The 16,219-nt window shown below is 37.3% G+C and overlaps 1 protein-coding gene across 1 annotated transcript; it reads left to right on the forward strand.

Annotated features, from left to right (window-relative positions):
- The first annotated feature begins 1,940 nt into the window (after positions 1-1,940).
- On the forward strand, positions 1,941-13,747 carry trpc4b (transient receptor potential cation channel, subfamily C, member 4b). The gene is made up of 11 exons (XM_072392125.1): positions 1,941-2,102; positions 2,426-2,838; positions 3,837-4,355; positions 10,449-10,800; positions 10,970-11,109; positions 11,273-11,586; positions 11,677-11,872; positions 11,981-12,175; positions 12,423-12,464; positions 12,569-12,658; positions 12,765-13,747. Exons 2-11 carry the CDS (start codon positions 2,461-2,463, stop codon positions 13,326-13,328), a joined length of 2,790 nt encoding a protein of 929 aa, XP_072248226.1. The 5' UTR covers positions 1,941-2,102; positions 2,426-2,460; the 3' UTR covers positions 13,329-13,747.
- Positions 13,748-16,219: the final 2,472 nt, after the last annotated feature.

The raw sequence follows: 16,219 nt of genomic DNA on the forward strand, positions 1-16,219 counted from the left end.
GAATTTGTGATTTGGCAGGACTGTACTAAAGGCATCTAAAAAATGCAAGCATTAATAGTTTAACTTTCCCTCGTGCATGTTGGAGCAGCTAAAAATCTCAATTAACTCTCCTTTTGAATTTGTTTTTCCAGTCAACCCAGTTGGTATAAAAACAGTGAATGGGTAAGTGTTTCTGCTCTCACAAAGTCTAAAAAAAGAACAAATTTAAGCTACCTGCAGCAAGAATCTCTAATGAATAATTAACTACACTGATCTGTAGCACAAAAGTAAAACTAAAATTTAAAATTAAACGTGAGTGTGTCCCTATGAAAAGAAAACCAATTGGTTTGACGTGTCAGGTCATACCTTGCCTCACACATCTTAAAGTACAGAATGAACTAACCACTAAGTGCACAATAACAGTGACCGATGGCTCTGACCTTACCATTTAAGCAGAGATGCCGCACAAAATGTGTAACCTGTACACAGTAGTTTAATAACTGAATACGTTTGTAGACCAATCAGTACTGCACAGTAGGTACAGTTCAAGTCAATGCTGGCCTACAGACTATTGGATGAGAAAATACATAACTGTGCATTTTGACTTGGCTTTGGTCAACAATTCTATCACTAAGTCAGAGGTGCAGTTGTCTTTTTTGTAAACTGTCTTTTTCCTAAAACCCAACTAATCCCATTCAATTAAGGCAACTACCACTTTGTTTTCTTAAGGAGGAAAATGAACTTGTAAAATGTACTGTACTGAATTGTAGGCATTTCAGAAGGGATTTAGAAGTGGGTATATTCTACTCTGGCTGGAAAATAAGTGGGTGTATGCTGTATTCCTGTGAATACCCCACACTTGCACCGCTGCATCAGAATAGCATAGCCTGTTTTTATCACACAACCATGCTATGAAGCACAGAAACAAAGACGTTGGGATATTTGTCTTTTATTTGTGTATTCTCTTGGCACTACATAAATGTTCACAAGGATATTTTATCTCTAGAGAGGCTGAAGCAAGGATACAGCACGGTACTGGCAAGAAAACAAGTAAGACAGAGCACTGGGGAGTATTTTGCATTAGCTCATTTATCACAATGTTTTCTGTGTAGTTCTCTAATGGTAAAGGGAGATCCAGGTGATCCTTGGGATGTCACCAACAAATACTCCTACTGAAATACAAATTAATGAAAAGAAAATATTGGCAGTAGTCTGCCAAGCTTTCCCGGACCACATGTCAAAGTGTCCTTGGGAACTGCTCCCCACATTGCATCATGGGATAGAACTTTATCCACCTCTCCAATGCCTTCCTTAGTGTGTGTGATCGTGTGTGATAGAGAAAAAAAAAGTTGTAAGCTGTAAAACTTGTGTAGGCTGTAAAATTCACTTCTAAACTCCAGACGTTACAACGCAACCATAAAACCTAAACAGCGTTTTTATTTAGTAAATTCTCTTCTAATCCATAGTGGACAAAATTTGTTCTATCAACCTTCAAAATAAACAAGATACTGGCTTACATTTACCCCGAGACACCATTGTGGAAAATATCCCACTAACCATGGTCGTGCATAAAAAAAACAAAACCCTGTTACTTAGTGAAATTCTAAAAAATTCAGTCTCTTAAATACATTATAGCTTATATTTGACAATATTAAACGATGTAAAAGGCACTTCAATAAAGATATTTGCTCAAGAAACATCCCTCTAGATTATAGAATCAAACCTAATTTACAACAATAAAAGCATTCATATATTCTTTTCCATAAAATACAAAGAAAGAAAAAAAAGGATCGTAATTGGTCACATGTTGGTAGCCTAGAACAGCAAACCCACGAGTAAAATAGGGGCGTTGGTGCCAGTTTATTCAGTTTGTCCGACGGCGGACTGATGTGTCACTTGAATTTACAGTACTTGACTCGACGCGTAAGTTTGGAAATTTGTTGGACTGTAACTACAGTAAAAGGGTTGGTCAGTGGTTGGGGACGCGATATGTCACAGTGTCTTTGAGGAGGATTTTTGTGATGAAAAGAGGATCTTCGCAACTTCCCTCTGTGACAGCCGCTGCGCATGATTCTCTGCCGAGCGATTCATGTAAATCCCTACCAGAGAGCAACAGGAGAACGGTGAAGTTTAGTGTTTTGTTCATTGTCAAATTACACTGTCTAATGGTAGATTAGTAAAAAACAACTTTTAATCACGTTTCAGCATATGTTTAACGTGTTGGGTGTTCACAGGAGTCGTACCAACAGCTAAATTATGTTTAAGTACAAAAATAAATGCATGTATTATCATACTGTTTATGATAATATGTTTGTTCTTCAACTTTGGTATTGCTTTTTTAAAATCATATTATTTGAATGGACTTGATGGCTGTTCCTGTGTGTCTGGAGATTTAAAGGAAATGCTGAAACTTGACCCTGTATCTTTTCTTTTTTTTATTTCCCAGCAATTCTCAGCTGGGACTGAGACACTGTAATAGCAATGTCACAGCTATATTACAAGAAAACTGACAACTCCTCATACAGGGATCGTATCCCCCTGCGAATAGTGCGGGCAGAAGCTGAGCTCTCTTCTCTGGAGAAAGCCTACCTTGGGGCTGTTGAGAGAGGAGATTATGCAAGTGTAAAGCAAGCCTTGGAGGAGGCTGAGATCTACTTCAGAATCAACATCAACTGCATTGATTCTCTGGGACGCACAGCACTCCTCATTGCCATTGAAAACGAGAATCTCGAGATCATAGAGCTGCTTCTCAGCTATAATGTATATGTAGGTGATGCCCTGCTCCATGCTATCCGTAAAGAAGTGGTGGGAGCTGTGGAGCTGCTGCTCAACCACAAGAGGCCACGTGGGGAAAAACAGGTAACAGAACAGAAGCAGGATATCACACACAAATATATCTCATGTGATTTCTGCCTCTAGATTACACTACAGAAACATTTGCAGAGATAATAACATTATGAAGCATGGATACATCTTGGGAAAAGTCTGTCTCAGTCCTCATTCAATTTTTCTTTGAACTAAATGTAAATGCAATTAAGTCAATGACAGGAAAATAAAAACATGTGTAGTATATTAGTATAATATCAACAGATACTGTAAGTATGTTTTAGTAATTCATTTCCAGAGCTGTATAAAGCTATTTCCCTATCAACAGAATGTAATTGCTCATGTGATTCTAGTGATGTTGCTGGTAACCTTTCCAGATGCCATCCTGCTTCCCTGGACTCCTAAACTCCAGAGTTTAGAGCAAAAACAATTTAGAAATTAGATTTTTTCATTAACCACAGCACTAAATAGACAGCAAGTATTAAACTATAAGGACATCATGAGCCATTTAAGTCAATTTTACACCAGATTTTTCTAACTTGACTTCAACAAAAGCATTTTTAGGGGGAAAAAGGGTAGAGAAGAGGATATTAAATTATTTTGTGTTTAATAATTTTCTTTTTAGCAGATGCTGAACTGATGGGTTTTTCTGGTTTTTAGCAAGAATTCGTTTTCCACACTCTCTGACAAAGACTCTGGTTAAATAATGTTTTTAAGCAGCTTGGTCTCCCTGTAAATGACTTGGGGTATTATGCAAACAGAAGTGAAAAACAACAGTATTGCTTCAAACCAGAGAGATATTCTGAGGCCAATTGAACCACAAGCCATTAGTTGTGTGCTTGATGTTAGTGAAGATGTCAGAGTCAGAAGACGGATTAAATTAGAGCCATTCAAACAGTTGAATAAGTTCCCGTAAGGAGTTTAAAAGCAATGCTCTTTTGTAAACTATCAGATAAAGTACTTGTACATTGTAAATGTTTTCAGTTTCAAGTCTATTAATTTGTGTTCTCCCTTTTTGCCTCACTGATAAGGTCCCACCAATTCTACTGGACAAACAGTTTTCAGACTTCACACCAGACATTACTCCAATCATTCTTGCAGCTCACACCAACAACTATGAGGTCATCAAACTTCTTCTGCAGCGAGGTGTTTCCATACCCCAGCCACATGCTGTGCGTTGCAACTGTGTGGAGTGTGTGTCCAGTTCAGATGTGGACAGTCTGCGTCACTCACGCTCTCGTCTTAACATCTACAAGGCCCTTGCCAGTCCGTCTCTCATTGCCCTCTCCAGTGAGGATCCTTTCCTCACAGCTTTTCAACTCAGTTGGGAGCTGAAGGAGCTCAGCACAGTGGAGAATGAATTCATGTCAGAGTATGAGGAGCTGTCCCATATGTGTAAACAATTTGCAAAGGACCTGTTGGACCAGACCCGAAGCTCTAAAGAACTCGAAATAATCCTCAACTACCGTGATGACATCAACCCTCTGCTTGATGAGAACACTAATGATCTGGCTCGGCTGAAGCTAGCTATCAAATATTGCCAGAAAGAGGTAAGCTCTTTATTGATTATGAAAGCTTTAGCCTGTAGCTGTACAGCTTTAATCGTAACAAGTTCAAGACAACAGTGGTACAGCAGTAAATAAAATAACACAATTTGTCGAGGTAGCAGTCTACCTGTACTCTGTAAAAAAGCACCTGTAAAAGGACAGGGTCATGTTACAATTGAAGAAGAACAAGAAGAATTAATATTACATGATATGAACAACATGAACTGAATGACGAGAAAAGTGCAAAAATGAGCTGTAAATGGCTAGATGGGTGGAGACATCCTTTGGGACTCCACAACAACATGTAATTGCCAGGCTGGCTTTTAGCAGCACATTACAGTAGACCTCTTAGACAGTCCCATGATGATTAGATAATTAGGGATAACGAAGGAAGAAGTAATGGCCATTTCCTTCGAATACCAACTCATAATATTTTAATTAGGGAGAAAGCCTTTTACTGTCTTTAAAGTCTGCTTTGATGTATGCATCCACTGACTGTTTTGTGTAATTTGTTGTGAAATAAAACTAGATTTTGTAATTTGTAAAAATTAAATTGTGATTGTACAGTGGCAGTGACACAGTAAATCTGAGATGGGGGAGAAAATTAACAAAAAAACGTGAATGAGTGTGTTAAGAAACACACTGAAAGCAGAATACATGGCACAATTAAAGTATTAATGTCCAACCATGCTCCTGTGCCATGAAAACACAATGCTGTGCAGGCCCAGTGGATTTTAATTTTGCCTCTAAATAGTAAGAGGAGAGGCACAGAGCCTGAAAGGGCAACACATAATATTTTAAAGCCACAAGATAAAGTAAGTAATTAAACATTTTGCTCACATCTTTAGTTATTGTACTTGTGTGCACAAGATAAGAGTACATACACAGAGCTACAAAAGCAGACAGGCTTTCACTGTGACATCACAGTTCACACTCAAACCTTGGCTGCTCTTAACAAGACATGAGATGAAAACTTGGATTTGTGAATTCTTGGTGCCTTTTCTAAAATACTGACTGTATACTTTTTTTTCTTAGATGCATTTATTTTTGTCATGGTTCATGCAGAAACCCAGGAAAAATATGTTTAGTTTGTTTTAGTCAGTTTAGTAAATAGTTTGTCTCTGTCTCCTCAGTGGTTTCCATTTTTCATGAATCAGTGCATCTTTCATAACTCTTACTATTCATATTCCTTCTCAGTGCTTCAAGTACAGCAAGGGGTCAGGTGGCAGCAATCTGCACGTCTTCCCTTGTCTATGCACTAAAAAGAATAAATGAAAAGAAATCTTAGCCTGGAAACAAAAAGGTCTTATCTGAGTAGTTAATCTCTACACTGTTCCCTCTGCTGATTAATAAATGAATGCCTAAATAGATAATGCTTCATTTGTGGCAACAGTTAAGTTTTGTTAGTTTTAACCAGCTTCAACACTTCTTCAGCATTTGTCTCCATCCAATGTTCCACTGAAGCAGAGATTCCTCTATGATCTAGAACTTCTCTGTAAACACTTTATGTGTCTGTTGATGCCACTTCAGTTTCATTATTGCAATATAGGACAAAAATCGGAAGAACTCATTCTCAGGGGATTCAAAATGTTAATGCACGGTGTAATCAGACTTTCAGCAGGCACAGTTTATCTACAGTAAACAGTTACATTAAGGGATAAATTACTGGGTGGGGTAACTGTGTGTTAAGGCCCCATTACAAAGTAAATTTCACTTCAGGAATTTAGTAGTGTTATAGCCATAGGCACTGGCCTGAACAGAAATGGTAGAAAGTGATATGATGAAGATAAGGTATTTGTCAACATATTATAACCAGTGTGCAAGAACCTGTGAGGTGTACATCAGCAGACTGATTCTGGACTTAATGCTTTATCTCTGAAGTGACTGTGGTGCATGACAAGGTTGTTCAAAGTAATCACCCTTTTCCACTGATGAAAATGTTCTACTTTCATGGCAATGGCGTTTTCATGGATGACCATGCCTCCATCTGTGGGGCATAAGGTTTTATGATGTGTATGGTAATGATGTGAATCATGTGTCGTCACCAGATCCAATTCCATTTAAATCATTATGTTGAACTGATGTGTAAGGCAGTGATCCTCACCATCAACATCTGAACACCTAAATGAAGGAAAATCTTTTGTGTTCCATCACAGCAGTACAGTTTCAAGACACACTGATGTTGCTCTGGCAGCATGTGGTGAGGGCAATGTCCTGCCAGGGGATGTCACTGCTCCCCTTAAAGTTAAAATGTGCTGTATGCAAAAACCAAAGATGTCCCAATAATATTCAGCTCATCTATCAATGATCTGAAAGTTTCCTTAATACTGCACAATATGACTATAATCTTTAACCTAAATTTACTACATAACAAACTTAGCTGATATAAGTGTAGGGGTTATTTAGTTTTTAATGTTGTATTTCTTTATTTGTAACCCCATAAAAGTTGCATACCATATGCAGCAGTGGCTCACAATCCTTGTTTCCATTCAAATTTAGTATCAACTGTAAGAATTTATGCTATGTTGTGGCTTACTGTTAGATTTTGACAACACATTGTGCAATGTGAGATTGAAACATAAATGTGACTGTCAGCAAGTCCATGTGCCACAATGGGCCTCTGTGGAAAAGATTTTACAGTGGCGCCTCAGGCAAGCTTGCTACTTATCTTCTTTATTGATTCTTTTGAGCTACATAGATTGAAGTAAAACTTTAAAAGTGGGTGACTTGCCTAATATAATTTACCTGCCTCATTGTGTAAACCATTATAGCTATTATTTGAATTATTTATATGGTTATTCTTCTTCATGCACATGGTAGTCATATAGTACAAAAAAATAATGATAATATTTTTGTATTCCACTTATTAATTTGGACAGTTCATTACATTTGCCCCATACAAACTAAAGTCATTTGGATAAAGATGAGTTGCAATGGAAATGCAATTGAAAAGCTGGGTAACTGTAAAAGCTACTTAGCTACAATTTTCATTTATTATAGAAACTTAACATGAGAGCAACTGAAACTTGTCACGGGTTCAGTAGTATTCAAGTGAGCCAGGGAAAAAAGAAATAATAAATGAGGCCTTATTTGCTGATTTTGTCACACTGGCTTCTCTTTAAAGTACAAATAAACATGCTCATACTCTACACAAAACCACACATCACTGGAGTTCTTGTTCTGCCAAATTAGCCTGTTGATGTTTGTGGCACATCTTTTTTAGTTTTTTAACACCTACATGCTCTGATTGGCTGGTATTAATAACCGCTGCCCAAACACTGCAGCCTAGAAATGTTTCTTACCCCTCAACTTCCTGAAAAATCTGAATAAACAACCCTTCTGATGGTCATAAGACATGATTAAGAGGCATTACTTTGTTATACATACGATTTTGTTTTAAAAATATTTTGCTTAGTCTTATCCTGAAGTCATGTTCAAGAGCATTATGCATTCAAACATTATTTAAAAAAAAAAATTTACCTTTTATTATTGCACTTGACAGGGGACATTTATAACACTTTAAAACCGCTGTTTGAGATGGTAGCTCTACTTTATTTTGTGATGTCTCAGAACTAACAGACTCTCCAATCTGCATTAACCATTTGTATCACCCACGCTAATTGTTTTAAACTATTTGTCTCTTAATTAACACCCAGACAAGATAATTGTTTTAACCTCCTGTTTCTTAATTATCATGAAGACCACATCCTGCATCCTGACATTAGACATTAGACATTAAAAGGTACTTGGTTAAGGTCAGGAAAACGTCATGGTTAAGCATTATAATACACAATAAAAATTATATTCTTTATTTAGGAAAGTTTTGGGAATGGGAAACAGTTTTGGTTTCAGTAGCACAGATTTTATTTTCCTTTTTAAATGCATTAAGCAAAGACTTGGAAGGGATGTCTTGTGACTGTTTTAAGATCATTAAAAGACTACTGAACATCCTGACTTTTTTTCTCATTCGTACATGAGGTTCATATTTATTTAGCTGACTGGAAAATTGAATTGGTTGTAGCATGACATTTGATGATTGAGTCTTTGAATGGAGCGTAGTCTGACTTCCTGGCGTTGCCAACACAGTGGTGATATTTTTTGTGAACCTTAAGATTAAATGATTAAATATGGGTTCGCTTCATTTAAACTGTAGAGTGTCTTGTCTTGATAAATGTGCCGCAGGACTAGGGATGGAGGGATTTTCGATCGGAGGGAGTATCTTTTTTTCAAATGGCGATCTTTAAGGTGATCTTGAATTAATTTAATGTCATAAGATGTTAAAGAAAAAATCTCTACAACCTGCGCTTTACTGTGTACTTAAAATGTTCCCCATGGAGCAACGTGCCCGCATACAGAGCCCTTTGATCTGTGCAACTGAGGCGTGAATATTAAACTCTTAATTACACCCTGTTGCATCTTTTTTCCTTCTCACTTTTTATCGGAGGTGCGCGCCGCAAACGCAGGCTCTCTTTGTCTCCTCTGTTCTTCGTCTTCTTGCTTGCTTACCTAACATTTTTCTCTGCGCCACGTCCTGTGTGTTATATTATCTTTCTGGGGTCAGGTAAAGTTTTTTTTTTTAGCTGACGTAGCTGCGCCCGCCCTCTCAAGCGATTGGATCGCCTATCAGAGATCGACAGTGGCCACGATCGAATGATCTGAAGACAGGGCCGATTTCACATCCCTACTCAGGACAAAATTGATACAAGGGAACTGTGGTGTGGAAATTTGAGGTTCATGTTGTTTTTCACCTTCAAAAGGCTACCTAGAGAAAACATGTTTCTTCTAGATGCCACCTAGATGGCTTGTAAATATCTTACAAGGAAAGCCAAAACATTTTTTAGATTCTGATGTATGACCTCATCACCCATGATTTAATGCTACATACTTGAGAACCATTATGGGGATCCATTTGGCCATAAAGTTGTTAGACTGAAATTAACATCCAGCTCCATGTGCAAATGTCCATCAGATGCCTATATCAAATTTCAGAGGGCAAAGAAAATGAGCGTGGGAAACAGATTTGACAGTTACTTCTGAGAGGGTTCACTTCTTAAAACTAATGTCTTGCAAGGATGCCACAAGATATGTTCCTGATCTGATTCCTGTTTCTTATGAGTCATACCTCATGTGTTGCTACAAGTCATAAAGCTTAATGTTGCATGCTAAAAATGATATGACCATCATAACCTATTAGTTTAGTGCCATTGCTGCGTACACCAGAAAGACGAGTCATCTTTGAAATTTTGCTTGCTAGCATTGGATATGGGTAGTAGCATGTACTATTATACTGGACTTATTTACATGAAATGAGAAAAAAACAAATCATTGTGTTAGTTCAACCAAAACTGGACATTTGAAATGAATGTTGTATTGGAAATCGAGATTCGCAAAGTGAAATGAACACACCCAGATTGTGTTGGGAGATGAATCACTCTGCATGTGTGCCCTCAGCTAGACCTAAATGTCCCAAAATTATCCATACATGCTCCAAAGTGTAATCTCTTTGCATCATTTTTGTTAAAACACTAAAGTGCATAATAATGCAGTCAAATTCCCAATAAAGCTGCTCTCATTCACAATTTTTTATGTTTCCTAAGTCAAAGAACTACACAGACTCTAAATCAGCCCATTAAGATTAAGTGTCAACTTGCAGTTGCTTAAAACATTTCCAGGTTGTTGCTCTGCTCTGAAAAAAATCCCAAATTGAATAATCACAGTATCATCTGGCAAAATGGAATAATTAAGCGACAACATCCGTGGAGTGAATTCAGCTGTACTTACATGTATGATAATCATTTAGAGAACTTTTAAAGCAGCAAAATGTTGCTCACAGTGTCCATGGCATCACAGAAATGGACATATTTCAGTCAATAACTTCATTCCCCTCCCTTGCTAAACTGGTCAAATTGAGCTATAAGTGTAGCTTGATTCAACTGTGCAAATAACTGCACTGACGGTTTGCAGGGTTATGGATGGTAAAAGCTTAACTTATTTGTTATGTGTCCTTTTCCAAACATATTTAGAAGACAAAGAACAGATAAGAGGTTAATTTCAGTTGACATATCTGATCTATCTTTGTCTCTGTCTTTCCCTCAGTTTGTTGCTCAGCCTAACTGCCAGCAGCTGCTGGCATCTCGGTGGTATGATGAATTTCCAGGCTGGAGGAGGCGTCACTGGGCAGGAAAGCTTGTCACCTGCATCTTTATTGGCTTCCTCTTTCCATTGTTATCCATCTGCTACTTGATCTCTCCTAAGAGCCGCTATGGACTATTTATTCGTAAGCCCTTCATCAAGTTCATCTGTCACACTACTTCCTACTTGACCTTCCTCTTCCTGCTCTTCTTGGCCTCACAGCATATTGACTCTACAGACTCAAGCTGTCGAGCCCAGGACTTTCAGGGCCCAGCACCCACCGCTGTGGAATGGATGATCCTCCCCTGGGTGATTGGTAACAATTCACACAAATACTCCCTGGCTGTTGTTTATTCTATTGTTGGCATGCATTTTTGTAAATATGCAGTATGCTGCTGTCGTCAATTTTCTTATTCTGGGGAACCATACCCAAGTTGCAATGCTGCAATGACACATTACCATTGGTATCTATTCATCTCTCCAAGGTTTTATATGGACTGAGATCAAACAAATGTGGGATAGTGGTTTTGAGGACTACATGGATGACTGGTGGAACATAATGGACTTCATAATGAACTCCTTGTATCTTGCAACCATTTCTCTGAAGCTTGTTGCATACATAAAGGTAATGTATATCAAGACATTTACCAAAACACTTGATACTTCAGGTGCTGTTTCAGAAATAATAAATTAATCACAGTTTATCACTATATAAAGTACAAATGATGCTGCAAAATCTGAAACTATACTTTATTGTATGGCATATTTATTGTTCTTATTTTGAACAGTACAGGGGGTACAAATCCAGAGACAGCTGGGAAACATGGCACCCAACTTTGGTGGCAGAGGCGTTGTTTGCAATCGCCAACATATTCAGCTCTTTGCGCCTAATCTGCCTCTTCACTGCCAACTCGCACCTGGGTCCTCTACAGATTTCACTGGGCCGCATGCTTCTGGATATCCTGAAGTTCCTATTCATCTACTGTCTTGTGCTGCTGGCTTTTGCCAATGGCCTAAACCAGCTCTACTTTTACTATGCAACAGATGGTGAAAATAATTGCAAGGGTATTCGATGCAATCATCAAAACAATGCCTTTTCAACGCAAGTCAAAACTTTTTGATTAATTGTCCCTGCCAGATTTGTATTCCATGGGTTTTCAGCATATTCACATGATTTTTCGTTGTTTTTCAGGTTGTTTGAGACACTGCAGTCATTATTCTGGTCTATATTTGGTCTGATATCCCTCTATGTCACCAATGTGAAGCCACACCATCACTTTACAGAGTTTGTAGGCTCCACCATGTTTGGTACTTACAATATCATCTCCCTGGTGGTGCTTCTGAACATGCTAATTGCAATGATGAACAACTCTTACCAGCACATAGCTGTGAGTGGTGTTGATAATCCAATTTTGTTTTATTTACAGATTTATAACAGTAATTTGTTAAGATAGCTTTCACAAAAAGTTGAATTAATTATTTGTTTTTCTTTTCAGGACCATGCAGATATAGAGTGGAAATTTGCAAGAACAAAATTATGGATGAGCTATTTTGAAGAAGGGGGGACTTTACCATCTCCATTCAATATAATACCCAGCCCAAAGTCAGTTTATTATCTAATTGGATGGATAAAGATAAATGTGTTCAAGAGACCAAACAATAAAACACTTGAAACCTTTGAGACTTTGGGGGTAAGGATTTTCCCAGAGATTCGCTCTGATCTGACTTGTCACCACAGCATTCCATAAGTTTTAAAATGCCTTAAAGTAATTTAATTCAAAAGAATTAGACATAAATTTGATTTCCTTTTCTTCTCATAAATTGCTTAGGCTATGTTATTGTGTATCATAAGACCTTCTGTTGAGAAATAACAGTCAGTTTCACCATAACACTGAAAAATGAGAAAACATGTCACTTGTGCTTTTTCTTTAATTGTAGAGACGCGCAGCTGAAAATGTCAGATCAAGCCATGAGTATCAGGTTTGTTGTCCATAAAGCACTAAAGTGTTGTGATGATTAAAAAAAAATATATATATATATATTTTCATTTTAACATTTGAATCTGTGCAATATATATATTTCAGGAAGTTTTAAAGAATCTTGTGAAGCGGTATGTGGCTGCAATGATCAGAGATGCCAAGACAGAGGAAGGGTTGACGGAGGAAAACTTCAAGGTGGTGTGCAATGATCTAACATTTAAATCTTAATCATCATAGTTTAGTTTTCTTAGCCAAGACATCTGTGCTGCTGTTTAACTTCTGTTTTTTCCAAAATCAACAGGAGCTCAAGCAAGATATCTCCAGTTTCCGCTATGAAGTTCTGGGAATGATGAAAGGCAAACCTCACTGTGGAGTAACAGGTCAAGTTGCAAGCTCCACCTTGGCTTATCCTGGAAACTCATTCAAATATTATCCCAAATTCACTGCTAATGACACCCAACAAAAGCGAAACAAATATGATGTCATCACCACGGCCACCCTGCAAAGTGAAGCTGCTAACACCACCCGCTCTGTTCACTTTGATAAGCCAGCAAATGGTTCTGTTGTTTGGCCCAGTACGGAAAAGTCTCAGAGCAAAATTTCAGAAGAAGTCTCAAATGCAGGATCCCCTCAAAGACAGCCGGAACTCCACTTTCAGAAGTGTGATGATGAAACCTGTTTATTTTCAGAGGAGGATATGGTGAAATCTGGCAAACAAAACCAAGACCACCTTGAAACTGAGAAAGTAAATGTGGCAGTCTCATCGACAGCTGAGATGGACATTAAGGAGATGGAGCTTCCTTGCACCATCCAGTCTGAAGAAGCAAACAATGGGCTGAAAAAAAAGAAAAAATATAAGAATTAAGTGAGTTTTCAGTGATTAAAATATCAAAACCATAATAGAGAAACATTTTTGGTTTAATTTTTAAACCTTTCATTAATTCATCTACCTATCCTATGTGTTTAATTACATTAAAGTCAGTCATGAGAAACAGTAATTGAACTTAATGTTCTGTTAAATTGATATTGCATCCTGTCAATTATATAATGGTATAGTAATAATCTTATGTTGTCTTGAGAGTGAGGATAGTGCTCACTTGGTGCTCAGGGAATTGTCAGGTTAGTTATTTATGTTTTACCTTGAGCAATTATTTCCAAAGAGTTCAGACACCCTGCTGCCTTTTCCTGTACTCTTCCACACAAATGTGCTATCTTGCTGTGATATAAAAACCTTAAGTGTCTGCTTTTCGCAGTAGTATTTCTCTTAATTTGCTGCTGTTTTTGGCAAAAATGAATTACACAAGATTTAACAGTTTAATTGAGACAATTAACGCAGAGTGTAAACATTTGTAGTCAATACCTAAGATAATTTTAGATTCCATTTGGACAATTAATGGAGTTGTTTAATGAGCAGTCACTGGCTAGCTAATTAGAGGCAACTTCTCCTTTACCCCAATATGTACAAAGTGTGAGGGAAAATGTTATATTAACTTTAAGACAGGAACAGACAGACCATACTGTCTAATCCCAATGGGATTTGTGTCCTCAAATACTTCCAACCCATTTGCTCTTGTGTCACTGTTATATTTAGCAGGTTTATAGGCCTTTTAGAAAAATTTGAGTACTCTACTACTTGTGATATGTATTGGAACTCATGTGTGATCAAATAAATCCAAATGGTAATTCAAAGGGTTTCTGTCATTGCTTGGTCTTGTCCACAACATACTTTGATTTTAAAATAATGCAGGGTGAACATTAACAGCATGGCAGAGGAAGGAAGAAGATAGTTTAACATATTGCATAAACTGGTCTTTAAACCTTTCCTGTGTTTACTGGAGAAAAGATTTCAGTAAATAGTTTACAACTGTCCTGCTGACAAAGTTCACTAGATGCACCACTTAACATCAACATGTTCCCTTTTCTCTTCGACTGTGTGGACTGTTAGGAGAACCATTACTTAGCTCAGCTGTCCTCTCTGATTAGCGGAATTAATACTATTTAGGTGCAGGATTTTTGTCCCTCTGACACAAGTCAGCATAAACTGACTCTGCCTTGGTGATTAGAAGTAAAAAAATAAAAAACTCCGGTGCCAGTGAAACAACTAGTCAGACAACAAGCATGTGAGCATAAAACCATGAAGATATGTGAACATTGTTTTCACTGTTTATAGATTGTACATTCAGTCATCTTACTGGTAACTTCTGATGGTCATGAAAACATACAGTGAAAGCTGTATTCAGGTACATAAAATTGTATATGCCTTGTCCAAAGGAACAGTATTCCAGCCAAAATATCGCCGCTATAAGCATATATAATACAGAGCAGGTTATCTAAGATACTGACACTTAGTTATATATATTCTCTGTTTGCTCAGATATAAAGCCTCACATTCTCTTAGCTTGAAGTTGACAAGCTTCAAGTGCTGGAAAAAAACACAAGTCAGTTCTTGTTACCATAGAAACCACACTATCTTTAGTAAGTCAGTCAACAAAGTGTTTTGGTCTTTGTACTATATCTAAAAAGCTCACTCCATTTAAACTGCTGTTGCATTTCATTTTCACTTAAAAGGCGCCCTCTAGGAAGATGCAAATAGAGACAATTCTTATTCAGCATCAAAGTTCACACTTTGTGGCTCATGCAGTGCCTGTGCCTGTGTGTCAATATGCATGAAAGTGACTAATTGAGATAGAGTGTGTACTGCATCTAAAGTGCAAAAAGCCATGCTGCATTTCATTATCACCAAAGTAAACCATATAAAGCTGTTATTTTCCATTTCAAGCAAGGACTTAAATCTTAAGTTGGATCCAATAATGGGAGTGCAAAATGAATGTATTATAGTTTTTTTAATTATTGTGGATTTTAAGTATAAGTGGTTTGATAAATTCTTTGACTCAAGGTGATATGAGGCCTGCTGCCTTTAAAGATAATTTGCGGTACAGATAATTTTGCCCACTGGTTAAAAAAAGCAAATTCAATACACTAACACAAGTGAGTGCACTAATTTTCAGTCCCAGATTGCTGGAGCATTGGTATCTTTATTTCCTTGCCACATTTGGGGCATCTGTCTTCAGCCAGGAAATTTAACTGCATAAGGAAACCTGTTTGGTGTAAGTGATGTCACATGGGTATGCTGTGAGTATCAAATGTTAGACCGTATAATCTTTGAAGGGCAAAAAACTAAAATGCGTAGGAGCTGTCATTTACAAGAATAAATAAAACTACTTAAAATAAGTGAGCCACTTTGTATGTTTGACATGTTCTCTTTTTGTTATGAATTGTTACATTGCTTCATTGTCAATTACTTAGAACAGCTGTTGTAAGTGTTGACTCACTCAAGTCAAGTGTTGTCTTGAGTGAGTAGCTGACAACAAAAATAAAACTAGTGTAAGAGCTGTCTTCGTTGATTCAGAAATGCAAACATATGTTTTCTCATTTAGAATTGAAAATACCTAGTGAATTTTAAAACTTAAGACATGATTTTGGGATGTCTTTGTTCTTAGCTCTCACCATTGATTCAATGTGATCCTCTCTGCTTACACTCTATCCCGCCACCAGGGGGAGCAAACAGCACATTTGATCAACATTTAGTGCTCTGGCGTTTCTTTAGAGCAGAAGCTGTTCTTTCTTTCTTTCTTTCTTTCTCTTTCATACTCAATACTGTATCCATGTTTTTGTTATTTGTGTAATCAAAATGCATTTGTAGCATTAACATATTCATATATGAAATTTCTGTTAATATCTTAAACTGTATAATGT

This window comes from Leuresthes tenuis, unplaced genomic scaffold (genome assembly GCF_036924035.1).
Source record: "Leuresthes tenuis unplaced genomic scaffold, fLeuTen1.0.hap1 SCAF_9, whole genome shotgun sequence".
NCBI classification, from domain to species: domain Eukaryota; kingdom Metazoa; phylum Chordata; class Actinopteri; order Atheriniformes; family Atherinopsidae; genus Leuresthes; species Leuresthes tenuis.